At 41.7% G+C, this 14,605-nt stretch overlaps 1 protein-coding gene across 1 annotated transcript in view; it reads left to right on the top strand.

Annotated features, from left to right (window-relative positions):
* The window catches only part of LOC126212752 (uncharacterized), a 408,628-nt gene that overhangs the window by 158,564 nt on the left and 235,459 nt on the right, over positions 1 to 14,605 (top strand). The window contains exon 7 of the mRNA XM_049940160.1: positions 5,735 to 5,894. Coding sequence (XP_049796117.1) covers positions 5,735 to 5,894 — 160 coding nt within the window. The remainder of the gene's footprint in view (positions 1 to 5,734; positions 5,895 to 14,605) is intronic.

The following is a 14,605-nucleotide window of genomic DNA, read 5'->3' as shown; positions in this document are numbered from 1 at the left end:
TGAACCAATGACCTCACGTTCCGCAGTTGCCCTCGCTAACCACGGGACCACGGCGCTCCTGAGCTCACAGGGTCCTTGATGTTAATTATGTTGCGCATCAGCTACTCAGTTTGTATATTTTCCTTATTTTTTTCATAGTTCTACACAACTTCTTCCTGTTTTCTCGATCAATCTGTGTTCAGTTTTTCAAGGCCTATCCACTGTGCCAGCTTATAACTAAATCTGAGGGGGGTGCGATGGGGAGGTTCCCTTGTGAGTTGCAGATAGGCACAACAAAAATATTTTCACACTTAAAGCTTTCAGCCGATGGCCTTTGTCAACAATAGGTATACATGCGTGTGTGCCACTCTCCCCCCACCCCCCACCCCCGACCCCCCCACCCCCATGCCCCCGCCACACACACACACACACACACACACACACACACACACACACACACTCAACGAAACTGAAGTCTCGGGCAAAACGAAACCACACTGCGAGCAGCAGCACCAGTGCGTGATGGGATTGGTGACTGGGTGGGGGAAAGGACGAGGCTAGGGTGGGGAGAGGGAGGAGTAGTATGGTGGGGAGAGCCAACAGTGAAGTGAAGTGCTGCAGTTTTGGCGGCGGGCAGGGGAGAGGTGGGGGAAGAGGGGGGTGGAGTAGCGGAAAAGGAGAGACATAAAGAGAAATAAATAAATAAAAATAGAAAAAATAAAATAAAGAAAAAAAATACTGGGTATGGTGGTGGAATGACGGGTGTGTAGTGCTGGAATGGGAGAAGGGAAGGGGCCGGATGGGTGAGGACAGCAACTAACGAAAGCACTTTCACAATCCAGGTCCAGCAGAGCAGTACACTCTTTGGTAACAAGGCTTGCAACTGGTGGGCCAGTGTGGCCCACCCTGGCAGAAATTTTGGGTAGCAGGCTATTTTCCCTAGGAAGGCTCGAAGCTCCTTCGTGGACGAGTGGTGAGGCATAGTCGTAACAATGCAGATGTGGACTGGCAGGAAGTGAACCCCATCCCACGAGACCTCAAACCCCAAATAAACAATAGAAGGTTGAAAAAAACTGTAATTTCACAAGGTTACACTGTTAGCCTGCGGTCTGTAAGACAGAAAACACAGTGCGCAGATTTTTTCAGATGATCAGATGTGGGAGAGTTTGTTATAACAACATGATCCAGATAATTAATGCAACCTGGGACAGGCATAATCATTTTCTATATAAATCTTTGTAAAATAGTAGAGGTAGTAGCCACAGCAAAAGGAAGGTGCAATTATTGATAGAGACCAAAAGGAGTGTTCAAATATTGAGACTCTTTGTCCACAGGAACCTGCAGGTGCACTTCAGACAAATCAATTTTAGAAAAGTACTGGCCACGTGATATTTTCACCAATAGTTCCTCCTGGCGCGGGAGTGGATACGTATCCACCGTCGACCTCATTTTAGCAGTAGAACTGAAGTCTCCACAGAGGCAAAGTTTTTCCCAATTGCGGAGATGACCATTCAGTAGCCATAACAGGTTGCAGACAGAAATGAGGCTGAGCTGTGCATTTGAAAGAAATATGAGTAGAAAAATTCGTAGCACACACTATACCCAATTCTAAGCAAAGAAGGGAAAGCAGAAAGGTGGAAGGAGTATATAGAGGGTCTATACAAGGGCGGTGTACTTGAGGGCAATATTATGGAAATGGAAGAGGATGTAGATGAAGATGAAATGGGAGATATGATACTGTGTGAAGAGTTTGACAGAGCACTGAAAGACCTGAGTCGAAACAAGGCCCCGGGAGTAGACAACATTCCATTAGAACTACTGATGGCCTTGGGAGAGCCAGGCCTAACAAAACTCTACCATCTGGTGAGCAAGATGTATGAGACAGGCGAAATACCCACAGACTTCAAGAAGAATATAATAATTCCAATCCCAAAGAAAGCAGGTGTTGACAGATGTGAAAATTACCGAACTATCAGTTTAATAAGTCACAGCTGCAAAATACTTACACGAATTCTTTACAGACGAATGGAAAAACTAGTAGAAGCCAAACTCGGGGAAGATCTGTTTGGATTCCGTAGAAACACTGGAACAAGTGAGGCAATACTGACCTTACGGCTTATCTTAGAAGAAACATTAAGGAAAGGCAAACCTACGTTTCTAGCATTTGTAGACTTAGAGAACGCTTTTGACAACGTTGACTGGAATACTCTCTTTCACATTCTAAAGGTGGCAGGGTTAAAATACAGGGAGCGAAAGGCTATTTACAATTTATACAGAAACCAGATGGCAGTTATAAGAGTCGAGGGGCAGGAAAGGGAAGCAGTGGTTGGGAAGGGAGAGAGGCAGGGTTGTAGCCTCTCCCCGATGTTGTTCAATCTGTATATTGAACAAGCAGTAAAGGAAACAAAAGAAAAATTCGGAGTAGGTATTAAAATTCATGGAGAAGAAATAAAAACTTTGAGGTTCGCCGATGACATTGTAATTCTGTCAGAGACAGCAAAGGACTTGGAAGAGCAGTTCAATGGAATGGACAGTGTCTTGAAAGGAGGATATAAGATGAACATCAACAAAAGCAAAACAAGGATAATGGAATGTAGTCTAATTAAGTCGGGTGATGCTGAGGGAATTAGATTAGGAAATGAGACACTTAAAGTAGTAAAGGAGTTTTGCTATTTGGGGAGCAAAATAACTGATGATGGTCAAAATAGAGAGGATATAAAATGTAGACTGGCAATGGCAAGGAAATCGTTTCTGACAAAGAGAAATTTGTTAACATCGAGTATAGATTTAAGTGTCAGGAAGTCATTTCTGAAAGTATTTGTATGGAGTGTAGCCACCTATGGAAGTGAAAGATGGACGATAAATAGTTTGGACAAGAAGAGAATAGAAGCTTTCGAAATGTGGTGCTACAGAAGAATGCTGAAGATTAGATGGGTAGATCACATAACTAATGAGGAAGTATTGAATAGGATTGGGGAGAAGAGAAGTTTGTGGCACAACTTGACCAGAAGAAGGGATCGGTTAAGCAGATTCAGAAGGATGTAGGTTGCAGTATGTACTGGGAGATGAAGAAGCTTGCACAGGATAGAGTAGCATGGAGAGCTGCATCAAACCAGTCTCAGGACTGAAGACCACAACAACAACAACAACAACAACAACACACTATACATTCCAAAAACAAGTCTGAAAACTCCTCACACAGTGCTTCCAATTGAGAATACTATACCCGATTGGATACAGGGTGAACTGTGTCGGTGATAGAAAATCCGAAGACCTGAAATAGGTCCGTCTCGTACAAGTTCTCAACGACGGCGTCGGCACGCACCAGAAATGTCGTGGGACGAACGACTGACTTGTAAGAGGCAGATGTTTTGTCCCGCCACTGTAATGTTCTGTTTGTTATGACGGACCGGATTACGCGTGACTGGTATTGACTGCGGCGGGCCTAAACTCGCACAGGTTTGTTGTAGCACTTGGAGGAAACACTTAACTTGATAAACAACTTAGGAGAAGTGACAAGCATTGGAGTTGCGCATCTTACTTCCACATCCATGTCCTGAGACATTTTTGATGAGACACAGGGAGACGATGTGGCCTGTCCAGAACACAGTGAGTAAGTCTGCTTAATCCTCTGGGTCCTCTGATCCAAATTCGAGCTGTCCCAAGATTAGTGAAATCTATTTTTCCATATGGAAGTAGTGCTAACTTTATAAGATGAATTGCAGATAGCGGTGTCAGTACAGTTAGCTTTGTGATGACATTTCTTGACGTAGAACACGAGGCCTCACTCGTCGCACGGCAGTTTTTAGCATTATGACCTCGGTTAAAACATATAAACGAACAATTATCTTGCTTTTAATTCATCCGTACATTGTTGACTGTCAGTTAGGCTGTCGGCATGCAGACGGTGCTGTCAAACGTCGGCGTTGAGCGTGCCATGTTCGATGTGCTGCTGAACACTCAGAAACAATGAGACTTGTGTATATGGTACGTGCTCCCGACAACGTAATTGCAATAGCAGCACACTCCATTGGTAGTTTTTGTCTGTACCTGGCTCACACATCACACTGTTTACAAAATGGACGGGCATAAAATACCCACGTTAGCTCTATTAAAACAAACATTTTCTCCATTTTCCGTATACTAGTCATATTGTTCTGTCTGTGATATGCATAAAGTGTACAGGCTCTAGTGCATCCAAATAATCGAGGTGCACCTGCATAAAGCGATTGATATCTCCCTACCAAGTCAATAAAATTTTCTTTGTGTCCTTGTATGTGTTAATTGTTATAGGTATTTTATCTACTAACGGCTTGGGTTCACCTGACAGATGTCCTCGTAGGAAAACATGTTTATTTATTGTAGAAAGCAGGAGTCTCTATCAATAGTCTATTCAGATTGTTCCCAAAAGCAGGACCACATTTTGACATCCCGTCAAAATGGCTGAAACTTAATTGTTGGTAGCTTGACAGCATGGAATACACTGGGGAGAGTGGGCACTGTAGATAACGTGAGATTCATCTGCAATGTTAAGGCTGGAAGCTTGTAATAAACCACTTTCTTAGCCTTCTGTATTGTGCATTTAATTGTATGTATATATTCCTCACATCTCAGCATGTCTGCATCATATTCATCATCAGAGAGAAAATTAGAAATAGCGTCATTTAATAAAATGAGCTTCTCTAAAGTGCCTCAAAGGTGTTCACTATAGTGCTCAAAATTATCAAACGCACTTTTGGTAGTAAGTCCACCTACAGCCATATAAAAACGCATTGGATAAGTCCTCTCCCTAGCTTTCTTTCTTTTGAAGTTCACTAGTTGTTTTCCTAATTTGTCCAGAATTATGTCTTACTAAAGAAAGCTATTTCAAAATTGTATACGTCTACTCTTGTGAATAGCTTAGACACCTGACAAAGGACACATGTGCAAATTTAAAATGAAAGGAATTTTTGTTACCAAATTAGCTACATGGGGCAAAAGTTTCAGACTTGCAATGTGAAACAAAGTTCCTGAATAATGCTGCAAATGTAGTTTTGTAGTGAGCAGTTCATGTGATCATTTTATACTGGAATGGAATTATCTCGTAATGCAGTTCGATGTCGTCTCTCATTTCCTGCAGCATGAAGTAAGCTGTTAATTGTTTAAATCGTGCATGAAATCATAATTCCTACCAAGTTTTGGCACCAGAATATTACAAATACACAACACTGTGATTCCAATGTGACACTTATTTGTTTTTGAATGTTGGGCCCCATAAGGTTCCCTTTCTGTGCAGCAACCGTGGAATATAAAAAAATTATAAAGAATGTAGCAACCAGTCCTGGAAATATAACTTATTTATCTTGTTGCAGATCGATTTCTACTGATATCAGTCATCATCGGTTAGAAAAATGCACGGATGTCGACTGATATCAGTCGAAATTGATTTGCAACAAGATAAATAAATTACATTTCCGTGACTGGTTGCTACGTTCTTAATAATTTTTTATTACTTATTTATTTCACAGGATGTAATTGATTGTTTACGAATTTAATTCAAAATAATTTTTGTTGTATGCAGTTATGGAGAAATTGATGTTAATGGAATAAGTTAAACAATAGGTAAGAAACTGGCATCTTGTATCCTTCTGACTGTGGAACCTGTACAAAGAAAAATGAAAGAAGGAAGAAAATTGGAAAAATTGTAAGGGGGATGGTCCTTAGGTACTCGAATGTTTGAGATTTGTGCAACACACATTTTCCTCGTGGCTTCCAGGTGCGCCCCAGAATGCATCAGCTACCTGCGCTTCACGTCCGCTTCGGACGTGTGGGCGTACGGCGTGACTCTGTGGGAGATCTTCAGTTACGGCTTCCAGCCGTGGGCTGCGCTCACCGGCCATCAGATCCTCGAGGCCATTGATGAGCCAAATTTCCAGGTAAGACCGTCACAGCTCTGGTCAAAGATTACACTGTCCTCATGTGTTATTGTTTGAGCTGTGATATATTTTCAATGCAGAGGAAAGAAAAGGAAAGATTGCCTAGGGTGGGTGACGAGCAGTGGGATGTGCTGGCCGGTGGTAATTGTTATGGTGCAAGTGTGTTGGAAAGGAAAAGGAAAGAGTGCAAAGGTGCCAACAGGCTAGGTGTAGGGGCATTTCTGTGCAAGGCCTCATTACATATGGTGTCATGGGGACCCCGCTACATTGGCTGTAGCATCTGCCCAACAGATAACACAGGAACCTAATGGCCCATTGAGCACATTCATTTGTCACCTCAGTATACCTAAGATGACTTGTACCTCCAGCACAACAGTGCACCACCGTGTCACTTAAAAAAGGTGAACATGTGCAAGTAGGACTCGTGCACTGAGGTTTCTGTACAATCTTAATTACATAAATATATAGGATTTGGAAGAGCAATTGAACAGAATCGGTAATGTCTTGAAGGGAGGATATAAGATGAACATATACAAAAGCAAAACGAGGATAATGGAATGTAGTTGAATGAAGTCAGGTGATGCTGAGGCAATTAGATTAGGAAATGAGACAAAGTAGTAAAGGAGTTTTGCTATTTGGGGAGCTAAATAACTGATGATGGTCGAAGTAGAGAGGATATAAAATGTAGATGGGAAGGAAAGCGTTTCTGAAGAAGAGAAATTTGTTGACATAGAGTATTCATTTAAGTGTCAGGAATCGTTTCTGAAAGTATTTCTGTGGAGTGTAGCCATGTATGGAAGTGAAACGTGGATGATAAATAGTTTAGACAAGAAGAGAATAGAAGCTTTCGAAATGTGGTGCTACAGAAGAATGCTGAAGATTTGATGGGTAAATCACATAACTAATGAGGAGGTATTGAATAGAATTGGGGAGAAGAGGAGTTTGTGGCACAACTTGACTAGAAGAAGAGATCAGTTGGTAGGACATGTTCTGAGGCATCAAGGGATCACAAATTTAGTGCTGGAGGGCAGCGTGGAGGGTAAAAATTGTAGAGGGAGACCAAGAGATGAATACACTAAGCAGATTGAGAAGGAAGTAGGTTGCAGTAGGTACTGGGAGTGAAGAAGCTTGCACAGGATAGAGTAGCATGGAGAGCTGCATCAAACCAGTCTCGGGACTGAAGACAACGACAACAACAACAACAACATAGTTCGCCCATTCCGACACTTGAGAAACACTATCACTTTTACCTGTTATCGTCTTTGATACTAGCAAGATATTGGTCCCTACGATTCTGAGCTTTTCAAAAATGTATTAATTTCAATCATATAAATGTGACAAAGACATGCAGGAGGCAGGTGACCACTATTATAACAATCACAAGTTCTGCATTCAGGCTGACTGTGTTGCTCATATGGTGTGTTTTGAAATTTATCTATCATCAGAAATCCAAGAGTGATGTTTGACTTTTACCGTTGCAACCCAGTCAGCGTTAAAACACAACTACTGAATGTTTCAATTTAAAGTTCGATGTTGGATAACACTTGACTAAAGAAATATTTTTTCGGGTGATATAATTACAAATTAATGATTTTCGAATTTTTTTCTGTGCCTGTACTGTGAAACCTATTTTGTGCCAAATTTTGTCGTTGTACGTCAATGGCAAGTACCCTACAGGTTTTGGTGAGTGAGTTTGCAAGCATCAAAATATGTAACATGAATGGCCGTATCTTTTGATTGCATTGACTTAGAAGCTTCAATTTGTTTGCACTGCAAGAGCCCAAGGCCTTAGTATGTAACAAAAATTTCAACTTGCTACCTCTTTCCATTCCTAAGAAAAAGTGGGAGACAGATGCACAGACAGAGTTGGACAAGGAATGACCAAAAAAAATTCCTGTGATTATGAATTTAGTTTTCAGATTTTTCCCTTTGGTTGTACTGTTAAGTCTTCTTTTTTGCCAAATGTCAAGATTCTAGACCAATGGGAAGTACTCTATAGGTTTTGATGAGTGTGTTTGTGAGTATTAGAAAATGTGACATAAATGGCTGTATCTTTTGATTCCATTGACTTAGAAGCTTCAATTTTTTACACTGCCTGGGGACCATAGATCTCAGTATGTGACATAAATTTCAACTTGATACGTGTACCCATTGCTGAGAGAAGATGGGTTTTTAACATTAGAACAGACAGACAGATGGACAACAAAGCAATTCTATAGAGTTTTTACTGATTGAGGCACAAAACCCTAAAAATGTCAGAATGTTTCCAGAATGAGATTTTCACTCTGCAGCGGAGTGTGCGCTGATATGAAACTTCCTGGCAGATTAAAACTGTGTGCCTGACCGAGACCCGAACTCGGGACCTTTGCCTTTCGCGGGCAAATGCTCTACCATCTGAGCTACCGAAGCACGACTCACGCCCCGTCCTCACAGCTTTACTTCTGCCAGTATCTCGTCTCCTACCTTCCAAACTTTACAGAAGCTCTCCTGCGAACCTAGCAGAACTAGCACTCCTGAAAGAAAGGATATTGCGGAGACATGGCTTAGCCACAGCCTGACGGATGTTTCCAGTTTTAATCTGCCAGGAAGTTTCATACCAGCGCACACTCCGCTGCAGAGTGAAAATCTCATTCTGGAAACATCCTCAGGCTGTGGCTAAGCCATGTCTCTGCAATATCCTTTCTTTCAAGAGTGCTAGTTCTGCAAGGTTCGCAGGAAAGCTACTGTAAAGTTTGGAAGGTAGGAGACGAGGTACTGGCAGAAGTAAAGCTGTGAGTACCGGGCGTGAGTCGTGCTTCGGTAGCTCAGATGGTAGAGCACTTGCCCGCGAAAGGCAAAGGTCCCGAGTTCGAGTCTCGGTCGGGCACACAGGTTTAATCTGCCAGGAAGTTTCAATGTCAGAATGGTGTGAGGACTACTCCAGACGTTTCGGTGTTTGTGTGGTCCCGACACGTCACGCGATGTCAAGCCTATTGAGCGCGTTAAGAACACCATTGAGTGAGCTGTGACAACCTTTGTACCCAACTGCAACCAATCTTCAGGAGTCGAGTGTGGCAGCTGAAGGGTCACCGACCAGAATTGTTGTCAAAAGCATTTGGTGTCTCCTGGAGAATGTAATGACAGCTCACTGTCTCCATCGGGGTGAATGTGGTCACTACGTACTACTTTCAGGCTTCTGCAAGTCAAATCCCTGAGAGTACCTGTGCTATTTCGTGCTTTTATCCATCAAATTTCGGGCATGCAGACACGCAAATGAAATTTCCTCCACTGATATTTCGGCCAGCCACTCTCAGAGTGAGTCAGAAGACTGGTGACAAGATGCCAAGCGTGGCATTATATGCTCCACCACAGCGGTACTGCACGTGCGGATCAGATGCTGGTCGGCAGCAAAGAAATACGCTTACACGTTCGCCGCCTTTGGCAAAGGATTACAGACATTCGATTCGCTTATCGATGTACGATCGGCGGCGGTGACACCGTGATGGCTTCTCTGCGGTTTAATTACCCCGAGAGCCAGATTCCGTGCTTTGTCCAAATTAAAACCATTATCTCTTTATTAAATTATTAGCTAATCTAACCTCTATAGCTTCCTTGAAGACAGATTCCCAAAAGGAAGAGGTGGATGTTAAAATCTTCACATGACTGTAATTCATGCCCTGTATCAATACAATGTTGGGCCACAGCTGAGTTGTGTGGCTGTAATAAGCGTGTGTATCTTCAATGCTCCACACGTCTCATAAACGGTCCATGTAGTTTGACCTATGTACGACTTCTCACAATTTCCGCAAGGAATCTGATACACACCCGCTTGACAAAGCTGTAAATCGTCCTTCACAGAGCCGAGTAAAGCTGCAATCTTTGTGGGGGACTGGAAGATCACCTTTGTGGTGTCACAGCCAGACACCACACTTGCTAGGTGGTAGCTTAAATCGGCCGCGGTCCTGCAGTACATGTCGGACCCGCGTGTCGCCACTGTGTGATCGCAGACCGAGCGCCACCACATGGCAGGTCACAAGACACGGACTAGACCTCGCCCCAGTTGTACGGACAACATTGCTAGCGACTACACGTACGAAGCCTTCCTCTCATTTGCCGAGAGACAGATAGAATAGCCTTCAGCTTAGTCCATAGCTACGACCTAGCAATGCGCAGTTATCCATATCTGGAGAGAGATTCACTTGTATTACCAAGAGATGTACCACATCATATAATAAAGATAAGTATTATTCCAGCTACGTACTTTTCTTCATAGCATTAATTACGTATCCTGTTCCAGTACTTCACGCCCGTCTGCGTTAGTCTAGCGTGCATTTGCCACCTCTATCTACAAGGTGTTGGCCCAGCTGCCGACACATCAACCTTAATACAGTATTTCTCAAGAACACGGCCTATCTTCGAGGAAAGAGCACCCACACAGGGCAAAAATGCACTACCGTATTTACTCGAATCTAAGCCGCACTTTTTTTCCGGTTTTTGTAATCCAAGAAACCGCCTGCGGCTTAGAATCGAGTGTAAAGCAAGCAAAGTTCTGAAAAATATTGGTAGGTGCCGCCACAACTAACTTCTGCCGTCGAATATATGTAGAGCTACACAGGCATGCTTTGTAGGCACAAAGATAAATACTGGCGCCAAAACCTCTGTGTCAGTTAATAAATTTTAACAACAAAAAGGTGGAAGACGAGCTTTTTTTCTCCGCCCCGAGTTTCGACCACTGCATTTTCATACATTATCCAAGGAAGTAAATACAAATTCCGTATTGTTCATCTTTGAGTGTAGCAGCATTTCAATGTACTACGAAAATCCGACTGGCGAGACTGTTTGGGATGTTTCTCAATATGGCCAACTCTACGTTCTGAATTTTGTCCTACCTGTCAGAAGAGATGGTTGCTAATAGGAACCTGATGAAATGTGAATCACATACAGTATTCTCTTCACCATAAGAATAATACGAATATAAACATTTTGCCATGTATTCTTTTGTGTTTGCTGCTATCTCATTTAAATCCTGTCTGCCTAATAAACTACGAAACTAGAGTGAGACAACAGCAAACGCGGAAGAATATACATATCTTGTCATGTTGATATTCGTATTATTCTTATGCCTAATAGTGATACAGTCATAAATGATGCATGGCAACTGACTAGATTTTTAAATCTAAGATGACTCTAATTTCTGTGCAGAATTTGATGTACTAAAGAAGCGGCTGCAAAGATTTTCAAACGGAGAAAAATTTTCACCCAACTCTCGTTCAGAACATGTTCTGTCATACGCAGTCTATTATTTGGTTCTTGTTGATCATTATCAAAGAAAGCAGCAGTGTAAGTAACAACAAATAGCAGTCTCTTGCCATTGTTTCGCTAATGAGACGATTCCTTTTTTTTTTTTAATTGTAAGCGACGGTAGCGCGCACAAAAGCAATCCAAGCTGCGAGCGGCAACAGGCCATAAACACGCACTATCAGAATGCGACAAACAATGCATGACACTGTTTAGTAATGCATTTTCAGCTTAGAGTGACTGACCTAAACACCTATAACATAGAAAACGGCACTTATCAGACCAAAGCAAAATAAGCAATCGATTCAAACCAGACAAAGCACGTGAAAAAGGAAGGGTACCCGTATGAATACGGACGGAACGCCTGACGCATAGCAATGGCTACCTGGTAAAGCTTAACTGCTAAGCTTACGACTCGAACCAAACTACTGTAGCTGTATCATCATTCATTCGACCTAAATTGTGTCTCATATTACAATGGACCAACTTTGTTTAGATTTGGAGGTGCGGCCTAAAACTTTTCTCTCCCCTTAAATTTTTCAAATTTCACGTGCGGCTTAGATTCGGGAATTTTTTTTTTCCTTTATTTCGAGTCTCATTTTTCAGGTGTGGCTTAGATTCAAGTGCGGCTTAGATTCGATTAAATACGGTAGGTCTGAAGGAATTACTATCTTCTTCCCCATCACACACACCTGCATTCTAGGTTTGCATTGAATGCTGTACGAATTTGTTGCGGAGAAAATTCATTCGATTTAAAAATGCTCTTGAGGTTTGTGAGCTCCTCTTGCAAATTGTCTTTATCGGATATACAGTGCACCCTATGCACTAAGGTCTTAAGGACACCTATGGTCTATGTAGGGTGATGGCAGCTACTGGCATGGAGATAGAGATTTGTGTGTGTTGGTTTCCGATATACAGCATGTCCTAATGTGCCGTCAACTTTACGGTGAACGACAATATCCAAAAAGGGGAGGCAGCTGTCTTTTTCTATTTCCGTAGTAAATTTGATGTTAGCATGGATGGAATTCAAATGCTCAAGAACTCGATGTAATTCATCCATCCCGTGCGGCCATACCACAAATGTGTCATCCACGTACCTCCAGAAGATGGATGGTTTAAAACTTGCTGAGTCGAGTGCCTTGTCCTTGAAGTCTTCCATGAATAAATTAGCTGCCAGAGGAGAGAGGGAGCTTGCCATAGCAACGCCATCAATCCGCTCATGAAATTCACCATTAAACTGAAAATATGATGATAAAAGCACATGTTCAAATAAGGCCGTAATGTTCTTATCTAAATGTTGGCTGATAAGAGATGAAGAGTCCATTAAAGGTAACTTGGTGTATAATGATACCACATCAAAACTAACAAGCACATCCGAACTATTTAGCCTGGCATTGCTAAGTCTCTGAATAAAATCCATAGAATTACGAATGTGGTGACTACATTTTCCTACCAATGGTTTTAATAAGGAAGCTAAATATTTGGCAGAAAAATACATCGGTGAACCACTAGTGCTCGTTATAGGTTTCATAAACAAGTCCTCTAGATGCTCACCCTTACCCACCTTGTGAACTTTAGGATGACCATAAAATCTCGGTGGTACTGCACCTCGTACTTTTAAACTTCTTATGACTTCCTTCGGTAGCATATAAGGCCGCGCTTGGCATCTTGTCATCAGTCTTGTGACTCATTCTGAAATCAGACAGAAATATCAGTGGAGGAAATTTTATTTGTGCAGCTGCGTGCCCGAAATTTAATGGATTATTCATTATGCCGTGAGAAGTTGAAGAGGCACAAGGTGCTTGTAAGTTTATGGATTCATATATGCATCCCTCTGTTATCTCACGTTGTCTATTTATGCAACTACTAAAATGTGTATGTTGCTCATTGTACAAAATTCTTTTTAATAAATGATCAAACTTACTGTCTTGCTCACATATTGTTTTATTTGCATGGGCAACCTGTTTTGGGTTTACAGATCAGATCTAAGAGAGAAAATAAAAATGAAGCGATTTCAGAATTTGTGAATCATAAACGTGAACTTATTACATACAAACAGAAATACAAGTGTACATACTTCAGTGGTGCTAGTAGGGGCTGTAACAGATCTTGAAAAAAAGCAGATATTTTCTGAGGATAATTAAATGTCCAAAACCATAATCACAAGTGAAGTACATTCATCTGCCAATTATGTACAAGGATAATCCCAAAAGTAACGTCTCCTATTTTTTTTATAAGTACATAGACCTGTTTATTTCTACAATGGTTTACATCAGTTTACAGCTTGAACATTTAGCTATTTTTCGACACAATCACTGTTTCTGTCGATGCATTTTTGTAGACGCTGTGGCAGTTTTGTATGCCCGTGTCATACCAGCTTGCCACCACGCTGTTCAGAAAGTTGTGAACCTCTCCTTTCACCTCGTCATCAGAGCTGAATCGCTTTCCGTCCAAATGTTCTTTTAACCTAGGGAACAGGTGAAGTCAGGACTATAGGGTGGGTGGGTGGGTGATTATGTTCCACTGAAACTGTTGCAGGAGAGCAACGGTTTGCAAAGCGATGTGTGGGCGAGCGTTCTCACGGAGAATGTGTACGCCCTTGCTCAACGTTCCTCTTCTCCGGTTCTGAATTGCCCGTTTGAGTTTTTTCAGAGTCTCACAGTACCTGTCGATGTAAATTAATGCTTTGCTCGACCTTCAACACTGTCTCCTCAGAAATTGACAGTCTACCGCTCTTTTGTTCGTCACGAATTTTGGTCCGACCAGCTGCAAACTCTCACCACTTACGAACATTTTTGACATCCATGCACGCCTCACCATACATTTCTGTCAGTTGGTGATGGATTTGAATTGGCGCAGTGCCCTTCGCATTCAAAAACCGAGTAACTATTCACAACGGCTGCCAAACCAAGACTGAGCGCCTCAACGCAGCGTGCGCATGTTTACACACAGCGTGTGAAGCACTATTCACAACAGTGTGAACAACTGCCACACAGAGTTCTGTACTTATAAAAAAAATAGAAGACCTTACCTTTGGGATTACCCTCGTATAATAACCATTTGAATGGATTTATGTAAATAATTTAGGACAGTGGTTAACTTGAACATTGAAGAGCATGAATCAATGATATTCAGATAAAACTGGTATCACTGGCATAAATATGCCTGGAAGTAAAAAGTTTCTGTACTGAAATAGAGTATGGTTATAATTATACTTTATATAAGCATTACATTATACTTTAGAGGGCTCACATGAAAGATGAGTGATGTAGGACAATGAAACTTTGTGGAAACATTTGTAAAGACATGCAGAAGAGAAATAAGGAATAAACTATTTGCACATTTTAATTTCCACACGAGAGGGTAACATCTGTTATTTGCTTACAATCTAGATGTTCCAGATTACAAATATTATTCAATATGATGACTGTCTG

Source organism: Schistocerca nitens, chromosome 11, assembly GCF_023898315.1.
Source record: "Schistocerca nitens isolate TAMUIC-IGC-003100 chromosome 11, iqSchNite1.1, whole genome shotgun sequence".
NCBI classification, from domain to species: domain Eukaryota; kingdom Metazoa; phylum Arthropoda; class Insecta; order Orthoptera; family Acrididae; genus Schistocerca; species Schistocerca nitens.
The sequence above is the reverse complement of the archived record's forward strand: the minus strand, read 5'-3'. Positions and strand labels throughout refer to the sequence as shown.